The sequence below is a fragment of the Lygodium microphyllum genome, chromosome 1 (genome assembly GCF_053477565.2).
Source record: "Lygodium microphyllum isolate KBCC chromosome 1, Lygodium_microphyllum_v1.1.10, whole genome shotgun sequence".
Classification (NCBI taxonomy): domain Eukaryota; kingdom Viridiplantae; phylum Streptophyta; class Polypodiopsida; order Schizaeales; family Lygodiaceae; genus Lygodium; species Lygodium microphyllum.
The window spans coordinates 142,507,180-142,523,379 of record NC_141135.1 but is presented as its reverse complement, the minus strand read 5'-3'; the positions used below and the strand labels follow the sequence as shown (position 1 = coordinate 142,523,379).

Below are 16,200 nucleotides of genomic sequence, written 5' to 3'. Positions count from 1 at the left end.
GATGTGAATTGTTAGATTCAGAATTTCCATTTCCCCTTTAGAATTTTGACAATTGATGGTATAGCCTTGGGTTCCCCAATAGTTGACAATCAAAGTCACAAAAAGCAAGCACATGCAATAAAGAGATAACATTTTGCATACATTGCAGTATATTTCAAGCAACTTGTTTGAGAAAAGCATAACTTGAAATGCTTTTGGCTTCGAAAGACTTGGCAAGTAATTGACAATATTATGCCAACTTGATGTGCAAGTCATCCACTCAAATAGTACACTATAAACAAGGTGCATATGAATATGAAGATATTGTTGTTTCACATGAAGGGGCTAAACTATCATGTAGAGGTTGTGGTGGACGAGGTCAATTTGGGGAACACTAGCAAATATCTAGAATTTTGATTTTCAATCACATAGTAGAGGAAAAGGAAATGTAAGAGGGCGGGAAGCCAAAATGATACTGTGTTTTGAATTGATAAATAGAAGAAATATAATCAAAAGTGTGGAGTTTGGGCAATGTAAAAACGCGTTACAGTTAAGGACAATATCAACAATACAATCAATAATAATCAAAATGTTAACAACATCATCAATATTAACTATGCTAATTAGTAATCCATGGTAACATTGATATTCTTAATGTTAGTGCTAATTAGCACTATTATATTGTTGATATGGAGACCAACAGTCACATGTGTCAAGGGTAATAGGCTAGCACATAGGTGATATCATGCTAAGGAACCCAACCGTCAAGAGTCAATTTTGACTACTGCTTGGTATGATTAATAAGACTAATCGGATTGATCGATTGATGTGCGTGCAGATTGATTATCGACTGGCATTGCGAGCTCTCCCGTGTCGGACATGTCAGATAGGAAACATATCTAAATTTCGACTGGCATTGCGAGCTCTCCCATGTCGGACATGCCAAATAGGAAACACATATAAATTAAACTTTGTCGCGTTCAACTTCATAAGAAGCTCGACCAAGCGGTGATTCAGTCCTTCCAGCCATTGGATCGCGAGGTGCAAACACAGGCGCGCGCACGCACGCAGAGAGAGAGAGAGAGAGAGAGAGAGAGAGAGAGAGAGAGAGAGAGGATGATGCAGGATCTGGGCATCGAGGCCAAAGAAGCGGCAGTTCGAGAGGTTGCCAAGCTCCTGCCATTACCCAGCTCCTTGGCTTCTATCGCTACCATCAGAAGCGATTACGCCCAACGCCTGCAGGTGACCAGGCTCTTCTTCTTCTTTTTCTTCTGCTCATTGAATTTCCCAATGTCTCACTCGTCTTGCATGCCCAGGCCAACGATGCTCAGCTCAGCACAAGCGTGATCGCGCAGGCAAGCTACTCTTCCCCCAATTCATTACCATAGTTACCATGCATGTTTGAATCTATGCCAATATTAACACGTCAAGGAACTTCCCATTTTTGCGTCAATCCATTTCTCCAATGGAAGCAGTGTGTGCGTATCTAAATGTACAAACCAATGCAGAAGAGGTTGCCTATAAGTAGGCAAAAAAGAAATACAAAAATACGTTCAATCAGCTAGCAATAAATGTGGCCTAAAATACTAGTTGGCCAGCATTTAATGCGTCTGACATAGAAGTGAAAAGCACTCACAATGTTGGCCCTGTCATCCAGGATATGTACTCTACTAACACCCTCTCTCAAATCATTGGCGATTAATGCAATGAACTATACAATGATGAATGACTCATCATAGAATATAATGAGGCATAGATAGGACCAAAGATATCTAAGAAGCAGGTGATCAAGCCACCAAGATACCTTGGAAAGATACTGGTGTCGATGTATCGTATCAATCCCTGACCATAGAAAGTATCAATCCTTGACTATAGAAAGTAGAAATGGGTGAATCTTGATTGTATCAATCCCTAACCATAGAAAGTAGAAATGGGTGAATCTTGATGTGTCACAAACCAACTCCATGGAAAGCATGTCATGACTATGGATTCTCCGCCTTTTGCCAAACTTCCAAAGAATCCCCTTATGTGAGATCCGACTAGGAGTAAAGACCACTCTTTACCAAATATCCCATTATGGACTTGGAAGGCAAACCAACTCTAGAATTTGAATACACTAGACTTAGTTGATGTTGTGGTAGGCCATACTTAGGGCCCACCACATGTGCTTTTGAATGAGGCTTGGATGCTCCACTGCCACCACCCTCTCACACTCCCTCTTTGGCACTAGAGAGTTGTGAGGGACAACAATACTATTAGGACTAGAAGGTTGAAGAGGTAGGTGCAGCCTTTGCCGCTTGGCTAGAATCTGAGTTTGAATCTAAGGATGATAACTTGTTGGAGGAGTTCTTATCCTTATTATTATTATTATTAACATTAAAAAATGCTGCTAGTGTCTTGCAGTCCTTTTGGAGATGCTTCTTCTTACCACAATGGTGGCATTGACTTTTTTTCTTCTTTTGCTTGTCACAACTTTTTGAAGCAACAAAAGCATCCACCTTGCCATTTGAGCGAGATGGTAATTTCCCTTGTAAAAGTAGAGCAGCCTCATGCTTAAGCAACATTGAGGTGATACGATCAAAGTTGATAGGGATCGTCGATGTTTGAGGTCATAAGGTGTTAGACACACCATCAAATTATGGAGGTAGGTCATAGAGTATAGTCCCTAGAGATGCACTTTGTGAAGGGTGGGCTACGTGCGGTAAAGGTGATTTTGAATTTGTGTCACCTTGAGAAGAAATGAGTGAATTGTATCAATTGCCTTGAACATGATGTTCTTTAACTATCCATAGAGGGCCATAGCTTGCATGGTCGATGAAGTCTTGTACATAAGCTGAAGCTTCTCTAGCTTCTCCCACACCTCTAGAGATACCTTGTAGGACCCTAGAGGTAGCTACTAGAAGGACTTCCTTTGAGATGTAATGAAGGAAAGAGGAGAATAACTTGGCATCGTTATTGTCCCAAGTAAGTATTGCTTGCTCATAGTTGTCTTTATCCCAATCTTGAGGAATAGGAGAGGGCTTTTAGGGATGCAAGGCCGACCCTGAAACAATGTACCAAAGTCACTTTTGCACAAACTAAGCTTTCATAACAACACTCTAGGTGAGATAGTTGGGTCCTTTTAGCTTATCAGTTGTACTATAGCATGGAGGAGCCATTTAGGTGACAAATAAGATAAATTAAGGGATAGGAGAGAAATAGGCACTTAGGATGATCAGCCCAATACCACAAGCTCAAGAGTTCATAAATTCTTCAATTGCATTCTCTTGGGACTGAAAGTGGCTGAAATCTCGAGGGAAGCTGTGAATTGGCTGAGAGAACTAAGAGGAAGCTGAAGAGCGGGAAAATTCAGAGATTCATTGCCAAAATCTGAGAAAATCAGTCGCTGCCCTGCTGTAGAAGTCTGTAAATCAGCAAGCAAGATCAACAGGGAGCTCCAGCTGTCACCAACCCTTGTAGAGGTTCAATTTTGCAGTCACAAGCCCTCGTCCAGTTCATTAGGTCTTCTAGGCTTCCAAGTTGCTGTTGCCAGCAGCGAATGGTGCTTTCTAGCCAGGATTTGCTCCAAAACTGCATTCACTAGCAACCCAACATCTCTCCTCAACAAGTCACAATGTAAAATCAGCTTTTCTCCCTCTCTTCTAGCCCAAAACAGCCTTTGTGAATTGAGTGACCTATACAGCACGTGTCTCACGTTTGCACATTTGATTATTAACTTAATCAAATGCTAAGCAAAGCATCAAAATTTCATGTCCTCGTGCCACTCAAACTTGAATAAATGCACAAGCACTATCCTAAAGGATCTTCTTCCATGAAAACTAATACGTACTTGTTTCTTGTGGTGGTTTGCAATCTCAAATTAAAGACATGCAATGGCAAATGCCCCACTTTCCATTTATGCTTGTAGTCATGAGGAATTTGCCTCTCCAATTTTAGCTGAATCCCTTAAAACTGGAGAAGAAAGGGTGTGATGAGACCAACATTAACTCAAGGCTGGCCAAGTGGACAACTTATTTTGATTTGTATTAGTTTGAGGATGCTGATGGGTGGCCAGGTGGATAGCCTATTTTGATCTGTATTAGCTTGAGGACACTTAAAGGGTGGTAAATAATGACTCGATTGTTCACTAATTACATCGAGCAATCAAACCCAAATAAATTGAAATGCAAATGTTACTACTTAATCTTGGACAATGGACACCTTGCTGGCCCCAAAATTGGTGCCTCTTGTGGTATTTCTTTAATTTCTATTGCTAGAGGTTGAAACTTACTGAGATCTAGCTTGATCTCCTTCATACTTCAATACATCTTGTTGTCTAGCAACTAGCAAGACTTCAAGCCAATTGGCCCCTTAGTTTGCTTAGGTATTGGCCTTCAATTCGCTCCTTAGACAACAAATTCTGCTCCAAACCTAATGTTCATTGGCTGGCCTCTTGAAATTCTTAGAGCTACAGGAGTTGTCACTTGTCTCCATGGCCTCTTGATTAGTTGGGGGCAGCTCTTTGATAGCCTCCAATTTGCTAGGCTCATCACCAGTGGTTGGAAAATTGTAGTAGTAGCTCCCTCTCTTTCCTCCCCTAACCTCCTCAATGCCGGAATGAGGTTCCACTCAGCCTCAAACAGGCCTTTCTCTTAATGGAGTGGATGGCCAATAAGGTAGTATCCACAGCCTTTGTCTCCCAGTGGAGTGGGTTGTAGAGTAGCGGGTCATGAAAGCCATTGGACCTGAAAGTAGGTGGGGAAACCTCTATAGCGCATTGCGATGGTCTCCAGCAGGGCTTATTGCCTCACAAGGTCTTAGTGCCTCTCTTTGCTTGCAAGGGCTTAGTGCATGTTGCATGTGTCTGATTGTCTTGACCATAATGCTCTTGATAGTTGATGCAAAATGATCTCTATTGCCTAGAACAGTGAGGCGGCCAAAGGAGTGCTTGGGGATAGATACTTATACCCTAGTGGGGTAGAGAGCAAAGGTCGAGGATGACAATTTATGGGTAGAATGCCGGCATTCTTGTTGCAATAGGAGCACCCACTAGTCCTTTCTTTCGTTTTTGGAGGAGCCATAGTAGTAGTGTATCAAATCTATAAAGGGAGGGTGGCAGGGAGAAGAAGATAATGGTATCCCCCAATGATGATTGGAAATAAGTAACTAGAATTTGAGAGTATTGCTAAATATTTGTTTGCCTTAGCAACGAATGAGTCCTTTAGCTCTTGGAGCATCTATGCTTTGATACCATGTTGAGACATAATGGTATGCTTTGATATCATGTGAAGGAAACATAGCGTTTGCAGGGGGGATGATGAAGAATGAAGAGAAAGTGAGTGTGGACTGAAGTTGGATAAATATCCATGCCCTATTTATAGGCACATGAGTCTAAACTATCTAGATTTGCGCCTGGACATTGATAAATGATAAAAATAAAGCCTTTTTGCTATTTGGGGCTGCAAATGGAAATCAAAATAGGAATACATGTTAATACAATGATCTTAAAGACTTTGGTATCTCAATATAGTGGATCCACATGGTGGGTTAGAAGAAAGTTAGTGCATGCCTTCATCAATATGAATTGAATGGATAGCTATAATTGAAACTCAACATATCAGGGTTTGACTTGCACTTGCACATATCAGGGTTGTTTAAGAGATCCCTAAATTTTTGGAGGCTCCTAAGTTTTAGGAGCCTTGAATAGGCCATAAAATGCTTATCCTTAAAAGTAGGGGTGATATTCCAAAAAGTAGTAAGTTTGTGCTCTTATGATGCTTATTAAATTAAGTTGTTTTTATTCTTGATAGTTTGTAGCAAAAAAGGAAGGCCTTAAAGAAGAGACAACTGTTAAGACACTTGTCACACAAGCTTCCAAGTGTCCCACCACTTGTCACGCTTTATGATGTGGCTAGACATTGTCTTGTGCTACTCCACTTACTCTCTAAGTGTCCTACCACTTTTGTCATGCTTTGTAACATGTGGCTGGACACTTGTCTTGTGCTACTTCACTTTCACTCTTTGCAAATTGTCTCCTTTTTTTCCTATAAAAAGAGCTCATTTTTCCTCTCATTCTACATGAATTTGCCTTGCTGTAAACTCAAATATAGCAATTAAAGTTAGCCCCAAATTTGGTCCCATTCATCTCCATCGTCATCATCCAACGGTTCATCATCAAATTCCTTGATTTCCCTCTTCTCTTGTTGTTTTACAGGACAACAAAATTGTAAACTCATGTATAGCAATTAAAGTTAGCCCCAAAGTTAGTCCCATCCATCTTTATCGTCATCCTCCACTCCATCAGATCCCTTGATTTCCCTCTTCTCTTGCTGTTTTATAGGACAACAAACCTTGTTTTAGAGCTCTTCTTCCACCTCAAGATCAAGAAGAAAGCCATGCCAATATATAGCTGATTGAAGAAGGGCTGATTTTCTCTCTCTTCCTACTCTCAATTTGCAAAATAACTAAGTTGTTTTATTGAATAGCAAGTATATGCATATGATGCATGTTTGCATGAGGGTTGATTTTCACTCTCTTTCTATTGTTAGTTTGTAAAGAATTAGTTGTTTTATTGCATAGTAAGTATATGCATATGATGCATATGCACATGTTCCACCCTTTGCATGATCTTGTGAGAGTGAGAAATACTTATTCTCACACTTAGGTTGATTGTAATTAAGCTTATCCCGAAGGGACTCGGGCTGAGCAACATAAATACATTTCTTCCATAGGGGGTGGGTTGGGTTCCCATCTTCAACACTCAAGTTGCCCGAGGTTTCCATTTCTTTTATTTGTCCAGGGCTGTAATTTTCTAAGTAATTTTCATATTCAACTTCGAGCATTCATTCTTTCTATTTTCTCTAACTGTTGAGTTTCATAAATAAGTGAATATTATAATTGCAAGCATACTATGTAATGTGTAAGGTTGGATCTTAGGAACTTTTCTAGAAGAATGACTTAGAGACACAAAAGCTTGTCATACAGTTGTTATTGCTGAGAAGAGAGAACTTAAAAGTTAATTTTATCTCCCTCAGAGTTGATAATGTAATATGTTCTCTCAAAAAGTTGCTCTAGATTGTTAATATTACATTTTTTTCTCTCATTTGCTCTGATCTTGTTATCTCAAGCTGTGTTGGTTTTGAAGTCTTTGTTGTCCTAATTTGTGTTTGCGGGCTTGCCTCAAATATTCTGTTTGCTTTATGCTGTAAAACAGGTTGAACAAGCAAGATCTGGAATTGAGTCTCTCCATGCCTCTCAAACAACTATAGCCCAACTTCGTGACAACTTTGCTTTTATTGACAAGTAAATGTTCAAAAGAATTTATTCTATTTCAGCTTGGCTGCAGCTATCTGGTTGTTTTTATGATAAGATTATGTTTGTGCTTGCTTAGAAATGGCTTGATTGTCTGCCTAGTTTTGGTTGGGTGGACTGTGTTGGGTGTTTTTGTATGGCTATATTTTACCGAGTTGTATCTCTCTCTTGTTTGTAAGTGTATATGTGTTTCTCTCCAGATTATGCCAGGAGTGTCAAACTTTGATTGATCATCATGACCTCATCAAGTTGCTAAGCAATGCAAGAAACAATCTTAATACAACTCTGAAGGTATGAATGTATTTTGTCATGGTCTTTAAACATTGTTATGTTTGTCTTCTAGTAATCATCAAATATCTGAAAATTTAACTTGATAGCAAGAGAGGAGAGAGAGTACCTATTCTGTCATGGTCTATAAATATTCTCATGTTTGTTTTTCCAGAAACAATCCAACGGAAAAGTCCAACTTGATAGCAAGAGAGGAGAGTAACTTTTAACAAATTCAAACAATGTTCAGGGAAAGAATAGAACATGAGACAATGACATTGAACCCCAAACTTTGGTGGAGAATGGATGATGGGTTCTCTTAAAGAAAGAAGAATTGATTCAAAATAGAAGAAAATGTGATTTTGTGGGGATCCTAAAATCACTAGGTGAACCACCAGCAAAAGATGTAAAATAGAATTCAATGAATCCATCAGCCACATTGTTAATGGGGGTTGGAGGTACATATAGATACATATGAACACATACATATGTATGTTTGTTTGTTTTTGTGTGTGTACGCATGCCTGCACTCATGCCTGTGTGGTGTGGTGTGGTGAGAGAGGTTGCTGTTGTGCTGCCGTGTTCCTCGGGTTTCTGGGGCTGGAAATGCAGGATTTTTGAATGCCATTGCCTGCTCTCCTCAATTCGAATGGCCATAAAGGCTGTCGTGACCTGGTGATTACCTCCTTACTCTACAGTTCCTGTTCTCTTTCCACTCTGTTTTTGCTCCTTGCTGCTGTGTATTGGTCCTGATCTGCTGCTGCACTCCACTCGTTCAGATAACCTGAGTCTTTAGTGATCATCTGCAGCTATTTTGGTGTTCTATTAAGTTCCTCAAGATAGTATTGCTGCTGCTGCAATCTTCTTGGAGTTTTCTCCAAGGGTTTATGAAAGAAGCAAGGGCATAACTTATTTGAAATGGTTACATATGGAAGATCATTGTACTTAGTGGTCTTCTCCTGAGTCTCCTGGTGATCATCTGCAACTATTTCACTGTATTAACAGCTTCTGCAAGTCAGAATTGCTGCTGCTATGATCTTTCCTGGAGTTTGCTCCAGTGGTTTATGAAACAAGTAACGACATAGTTTCTTCAAAAAGGGTACATATGGAAGATCATTATACTCAGCAGTCTTCTCCTGAAGTGCAATAACAAAGCTATCAAATTGGGTGGATCCACCTCCTTCCCACAAATTCAAGATTTCTCTTTCTAGTATTCGTCTTCTTGAAAGTGATTTTGAGGTTCAGCAATCATAGTCTTCTTTTAGGAAAGGTGCCTATTGTGCAAGATGTGGGGCGATGGGTCCAAATACATTGGGTGCTGGTATCTGCAACAAGTTACTTTTGCTCAATGTGGCCATTTTGATGTTTTGCTCTCTAATGCTTCAAAAAACAAGCTATTTTGGAAAGATCACCTCTAGTGTTTGGGCACTAGTTGGTACATGTATCACCTTAGTCTCCGACCAAAGATTACAACAATCTCATATGGCATCAGCATCGAGTTTAGATGGAGGGTATAAATTTTCTTGACTATTTACATGAACACTTGCATGCGATGTCTTCTTCTCTTGGCAAAGTGTTTTGCCCGCCTACATTGCAAGAGGATAAAAATAGATATTGTAGTTTTTGCGCAGGGTCATCAAGCATGATCCATCAGATCCATTCAGTCTATGGACTTACAATGGTACTGAATGTACACCAAAAATCGAATAAAGAACAATGTCTTATATGGTCAATAAAAAATGCATAAGAAATTAATTGTGTGGACTAGAACGGTAACGATGTACACAAGAGAATGGCAAAAAAGGACAATGTTTCATATAGTAATAAAAAAATACTTTGAAATTAAGGGTTAATCTAGTAATACGAAATTTGAGCTTGTTGCTTCAATATGATGAGTTATGAACCATGAAATAGAGTGACAAGTATTCAATACAAGCTTTAAACTAGTTGCTTCAATATCATGAGACTAAATATAAATAGAGTAACAAGCTGAGCATTGATAAAAATAGATCCAACCTCTAATATCATTCATAAATTTCAAGATTAAAGGCATTTACAAAAAAGAGAGCAAGTTAGGTTACAAGTACAATGTATAGGAAAGGAGCTAGTTTTTAGGGTACATGCAAGTGGCAAGGACATAGAGTAATCAATATTAAATAAACGTCAAGAGCTCGTATAACATGAGTTCTTAGATCCATTACTAAGATGAGGCTCATGTTCATCACTAGATGAGCTTGTTGAGGCTGAATCAAAATTACCATTGCTAAGAGATTGCCTTGATCATCATATTTTGGCTCTTGAACAAAAGTATCTTTGCAAAGATGAGTAGTTGGTGTAGATCAGCTCCTCAGATAAGTCTTGATTGCTACATGTGTTGCCACCAATTGCAACTCCTCGAAAAGTGTGGTGTCTCCCCCCTATGAGTATGTGAGACATGAGGGCCAATCTCTTATAGCTCCATATAAAGTTCCTCAGATCTATTACTATCATCACCCCAACACCTTCCCAAACATGAGTATCCAAGCCTAGTGATTTACAATGATGTGCACAATAGGGCCTTGAGTCTCATAAATAGGAATCGATTGCCCTAACTCTAAGGTCATTTGACATTCACACTAGGTCATTGTGACCAATGCTAATAGCATCCAAGGATGTGATGTGTGGATCGGTTGTGCTGCGTGAAATCATTGAAATCCATCCATTCTATCATAGAAATGTATGGGAAAATTAGGGAAATGCAAAGGTAGTGCCTAATGGATGCATATTGCAGGGATCAGAGCAATTGCTGTTTGGTTTTGGGAATGAGTTGAATGTTGTTTTGTTGTGAGAACATGTAGGTCTGAATTTACTCCGTTTGATAGTCACTTGGATGTGCAAAAGTTAGGACAAAGCACTGGATTGAGTATGAACAGGGTTGAGGCTTCATAAAGTAGATTGAATCAGTTTGGAACTGAGATTTGCATGTATTAGAGATTGTTTGCAATGTGCAACAGTGTGGAACCGAATGTACACCTCTGATGTCTCTTTTCCAAGTCATTGGACTAAAGACAACATGCATTATAGTTGTGAGAGTGTGAATGGACACATCGGTCATGTAATGGGGAGGTCATTGTGGAGAGTGTATGTTACATCTTGTTAGCAGTCATGGTCATCTCTTGGTTGTGAGCCTTATGATGAGTTAGTGAAGACATTATGAGCTCTATCCAATGTTCATTAGTTTGGTCAACTTGGACTTGTTTGGTCCATTTTGGTTAGTATCCCTATTTTTGGATTGTCCTTGTTTTTTCCCTAAGACAACTTTCTACAAAGTTTTTAGGGTTTTCTGCCTATTTATAGGCTGTCCTGTTGATTAGTCGACATGCATTTTGTAATTAGACATATTTTGTCTTTGGCCTTCATTCTTCCAACACCCTCATTGCAGCTATACACTATAGCGTATGCAGGGGCTGTTCTTGCACCAGCCTTTTTTTGCATGAGTTTGAGTTTGTCATTGCCTTCATCTTGCTCTCTAGTGTTCTTGTCATCTGTTTTCACTTTTCTCTTCTGCTAACATATTGGCATGCTGTGTGAGCACAACTCTAACATGTATCATCAACGTAGTTATGTTAGATTCAATTTTCAGCAATCTCTAGGCCTGAAACACTCTCTTCAAGCTGTTGTTTTGCTTGTTGCAGCATTGCTAGACCTTTGCCAGCTTTGCCTACCTAGTGTCACCTTCTTTAGCAACAATTACTATTGACTGTCCTCAGCCATCATGACCTGCTGTCCATTGCATTTCAGTTCGAGATTGCATCACTGGATGGGCTTTTTTGCATCCTAAGGAATTCATTGAGATCTATCACAAAATGATGGGGTGAGGAGGATGGACAATGGAAAAGCAAAGTAAAATCATGCATGGATAGTATAGCTAAGTGGTGGGAGTGCTTCGATTATGGAAAGTGAAGATTCTGTACTAGGGTAAAGTTTTAGTTTGGAGGGCTTTGATAGGTGGTCTTCCCGCAAGTGACATGCTACAATTCTGCAATATCTTCCATGGTGGATGTGGTTTCTGCACCACATCTGATGAGAAGACTTCTGATCTTTTTATTTTCCACGAACTTTCAACTCAGTGTGAAAGTATATCCTTGTTTCAATCAGGACCAGTCCCAAGATGACAACAAATGGTTCCGTGATTGAAAGTTCTTTCACCAAGCACATTGTACTTGAGGATGACATGTAATCTCAATGGGAGAGAGTATCTGATGGCAAAGATAAAGGATTTTTATACCAAGGGCTAAAGTAGTTTGGAAATAAGAATACATGCAAAAAAGCTAGAAAAGGGCATGCTACAGAAACATGGTTAATTCTGTTCAGTTAAGGAGTCACTAAGCATATTATATGAAAGTTATCTCTGTTGATTGAGATGAGGCAACTTTTTTACGAATTGTGATATGACAGTCTTTCTCTGCTCCAGACTCGTATTTTTTTTTTCAAAGAGAAGATATATAACCAGTCCCAAGATAATAGCAAATGGTTCCATGATTGAAAGTTCTTCACCAAGCACATTGTAGTTGAGGATGATGTGTAATCTCAATGGGGTAGAGAGTTGTTATAATATGACAGTATTTCTCTGCTCCAGACTTTTTTTTTTCAAACTTAGATATACACACCTGAAGCCCACAGGGAGGAGTGCCCTATCCTCATTCAAGAGCAGGCAAGAGCCTGGCTAGCATTTTTTAGATAAGATAGCCATGCTAGCACTTTTCCAATGCACAGATATGACTCACACAACGAGGGGGATGCCCTCAAGAGCGGGCAATAGCAGGATTCCTAGATGGGATAATTGGCAAACCTAATGAACAGTGGAGCTTGATCGGAGTGGGACTCTCCTCGCCAACCCTACAAAGGAGGGGGACCAACCAAGTGTTTGAGTCACCCAGCAAGAATTGAACTCACAACCTCATGACCCCAAGCGTTGACTGCTAGGCAATCACCTTTGGGCTCTTACTATGTATATATTCAGGGCCTTGGCAAAATTGGCTGATGTGATTTATTATTTCTTTGGCGGACTGGTTATTTTCTTCCAGGTATATTCAGGCCACAGCCCTCAAGCCTTAGTTGCTTCACTGTTGTCCCTAGTCTTCAGTTTCAGCTTTCCAGACTTCAGGTCTTGGACCTCACTTCCTAGACTCTTTAAAATGTATTTGGCCATCAGTCCTCTCCCTCCCACCCTATCTACCTCCTTCCTGTGCATATGTGAATGTTCAGCGGTGCTTACTCGAGGCCCCATTCAAACTCGAGATCCTTGGCATGTTGGCAGTGGATGACACACCAAATTCATCCAAGAATCAGATATAATTGATTGAGGCTTGCTTGTTGCTGTCGGGTTCAGCCAAACCTGCCATGGCCCAGTACTATTCAGGCCCCTACCTGCTGATCTGTGGTACTTTCTTAAGTTGACAAGTTGGTGCCCTATTGTTTCCTAGTTTAGCCAGCATTCAATGGCATGGCTGGCTGTGCATGCTCACGCAGACTACCAAAAGCACGTGAACATGATTTTGTGTTAATTTCCTTCATACATTTACTCTGCCCTAAAATCAGCTCAGTGCCATATTTGCTCTTTAGCAGGAAATGATACGAGTGGTCAAAACATCATTTTTCTATTATCTCATCTGCACTGTAAGACTAGCATCAGATATTTAATGATGAGGTTTTGTTTGTCAGAAGTTTTACATAAATGGGTTTATGAGTTGCATAACTTGAATTAATGATTGCATTACTGAAGTTGTATCATCTATTCAAACTTTTGGGTATGTTTGCTGGTGGGTATTGCAGGATGTGGAGGGTATGATGTCAATATCAGTTGAGGCAGCAGAGGCAAGAGAGTCTCTTGCTGATGACAGACAGCTCGTCCATACTTTTGAGGTTGGAAAATGTTGTGCGCTTGTTCTGACATGCAAAATATGTTGACTATGTTTTTGAATTGTAAATTCTTCAAAGTCTGACATATATTTAGTTATGTAATTTTGATCTTTGAACAGCTGAACACAAAAAATTGGAAGCTTAAACTAATGTAATCATTATATTGTTTCTCTTCCCAGAAAGATTGAAAGTACAATAGTGAAGAGCCAGGTAAGTAATCAGAAAAGGCAGGCTTTTACTGCAGTAAGTTTTGTCATGCCCAAATCAACTCACGGAGCTTAGCTAAGACACAGAGAAAGTTAATTGCATGTTTTTGTCGTTTCACAATTGGAATGTGCTGACTCAGTCCTCTAGAGCCTCATGTGGTCTTATGGTGCGTACTGTCTCAGACACCTCCTGTAAACTAAAATATTACCCTCCTCAGAATTTAAGGATCTACACCTTGATAAACAAACTCAGGTTTATGCAAGTGTCTGACTTGGCGAGCATTTTTGAGTGCAGTAGAGCAGAAAGATGTTCAGCTAAAAAGTGATCTGAAAAATTGTATATGTGCACTTTAGATTTGTCAAACTAAGTGCTGAAAGGAAAGGAGAGATGACAAGTGGGGAAATAATAGTGAGTACAATTGCAAAAGAGAGAATAAGAAACAACATATACCAAAACGGTTACCTTTAATGTCTAATAACTGCTGTCTACCTATGCATTCCCATGATCTTTGTTATTGGTTTGAGAGAAGCTGGATGGAGGACAGTGAATATAGAAGGTGTGGAAGCTCAATAGTTGTTATATGCTGGAGGTAGCATTGCTTTACATAGTGTTGGAGGTCAACTAGTCATGTACAGATATGGACAGTCTTAACTTAAACTTTCTGCTCACAGGGTTTGATTGAATGTTCAAGCTTCTTACTTGACTTTCTGCCTCCTTATAATTGAAAACCAGCTGCATTTTGCATGCCAACATTGGCGGGTGCAATGGCATCTATAGCCTAAAACTCTGACATGCATAGATGGTTGAGGAATTGTTTGCTGTCCATAAGGAACATGCTGCACATTATTCCCTACCCCTACCTTTACTCACTCACTCTCTATCACAATGCCGAAGCCTCTTCATGAAGGCTGAAGCTTTGGAATTCTATAAAACAAACCTTGAGAAGACCTTGTGGTATTGTATTTCGCTAGTGATGTTTGAACACACGACTGTTGAGACACTTTTTTTTTTTCTCATTAGGAGGTTTTTTTCCCCCTCGCCTTGTATAGATGCTCATTCACTCTAGGGAAAACTTAGCGTTGTAAATCTTTTACATTGATATTTCCAATACGCTTTGTGTTGTGTGCTTTCAAGCATCTTCCTCTCCAGCTTGTGTATGCACATTCCTTCAACCATAAATCCAACATTTGGTATTAAGATGGGCTTCCACCTCTTGTGCAAAGTCATCAACACCCTCCACTTCATCTACTTTGATTGGGACAAGATTCGATGAGTTTCCATAGGTTGAATAATATTACAAGGAGCCCATAGACCTGGTGTCATCATATTTTTGATTCAGGTTTATTTCAAGCTTCCTTATACTACAATGATTGCTGCGTGGGCTGTTTTGTCATTTCGTGAAGAATTTTTAATAGTGTTCATTTTCGTAGGTAAGGCCTTTTACTATTAATTTTGTGCTATGCTATATAGCATAAGCTAGTTTTGTGCAAATTTTTCTCTATGAAGGTAACTTTTGCATCAAATCAACATTTAGATGTTTGAAGGGAAAAATGACTATAGATCCAGTACTTATTTTGCCAGATTTGTCTAAGCCATTTGTAGTGCAGTGTGATGCATGTGGAAACATCATTGGTGCTGTATTAATGTAGAATGGCTGAGTTGTGGTTTACGAGAGTAGAGTACTTTCTGACATTGAAAGGACTTACCAAATTTATGAGAAAGAGTTATTGGCTGTAATCCATGCACTTTCTACTTGAAAGCACTATTTGCTTGGTGCTGATTTTGTAGTGCAAATAGATCATCAAACACTAGATACTTTCTCACACAGGCTAAATTGTCTGAGAAACACATGCGTTGGGCAAATTTCCTATCTATGTTTCATTTTCAGATAGTGCATATGGAAGGCAAGAAGAATGTAGTTGCAGATGCTTTATCTCGCAAACCACAAGTGTTAGCTGTTTCAATTTCTTATTGCCATGAATTGGATGATATGAAAGAGCAGTATGCTGATGACGAAGATTTCTTTGAAATCTATGAACAATTGATCAATGGCCAACATCATGATCGTTATGTGTTCAAAGAAGGCTTTATCATGATGCATGGAAGACTACTTACAAAACAGCTAAGGCCAAATTTTTTATTAGAAAGTCATGCTCCATCATATGCAGGACGTCGTGATATTGATGCTATAGTCAAAGCGGTAGAGACTTTCTTCTATTGGCCAGCCTTGAGACCTTATGTTGATGCATATGCTAGATCTTGCCTTGTATGCCAAAAGGTCAAATTTGATAGACAGAAGGCACCAGGGTTATTGCAACCACTACCTATTCCAAAAAGGCCATGGGAAAGTATTGCCATGGATTTCATTTTTGATCTTCCAAGAACTTCAAGGAATGATGGAATTTGGACTATCATTTGCAGATTAAGCAAACATGCACATTTCATTCCTGTAAGGAAAAAGGTTAAGTCAGAACACATGGTAAAGATATTTATGTATAATATCTTCAAGTACCATGGAATGCCATGGTCAATTGTGAGTGATAGAGACCTAAGAAT

General features: G+C 39.5%; 1 protein-coding gene across 2 annotated transcripts in view; it reads left to right on the top strand.

Moving 5' to 3' along the window:
• Nucleotides 1–801: 801 nt before the first annotated feature.
• SEC6 overlaps nucleotides 802–16,200 on the top strand; it is a 103,919-nt gene continuing 88,520 nt past the window's right edge. The window contains exons 1-5 of one of the 2 annotated variants that reach the window (XM_087682188.1): nucleotides 802–1,221; nucleotides 1,296–1,334; nucleotides 7,172–7,260; nucleotides 7,470–7,560; nucleotides 13,351–13,440. In XM_087682188.1, the coding sequence (XP_087538314.1) occupies nucleotides 1,096–1,221; nucleotides 1,296–1,334; nucleotides 7,172–7,260; nucleotides 7,470–7,560; nucleotides 13,351–13,440 (435 nt within the window). In that variant the 5' untranslated portion in view covers nucleotides 802–1,095. The remainder of the gene's footprint in view (nucleotides 1,222–1,295; nucleotides 1,335–7,171; nucleotides 7,261–7,469; nucleotides 7,561–13,350; nucleotides 13,441–16,200) is intronic. The other variant, XM_087682194.1, reaches the window with a different exon arrangement.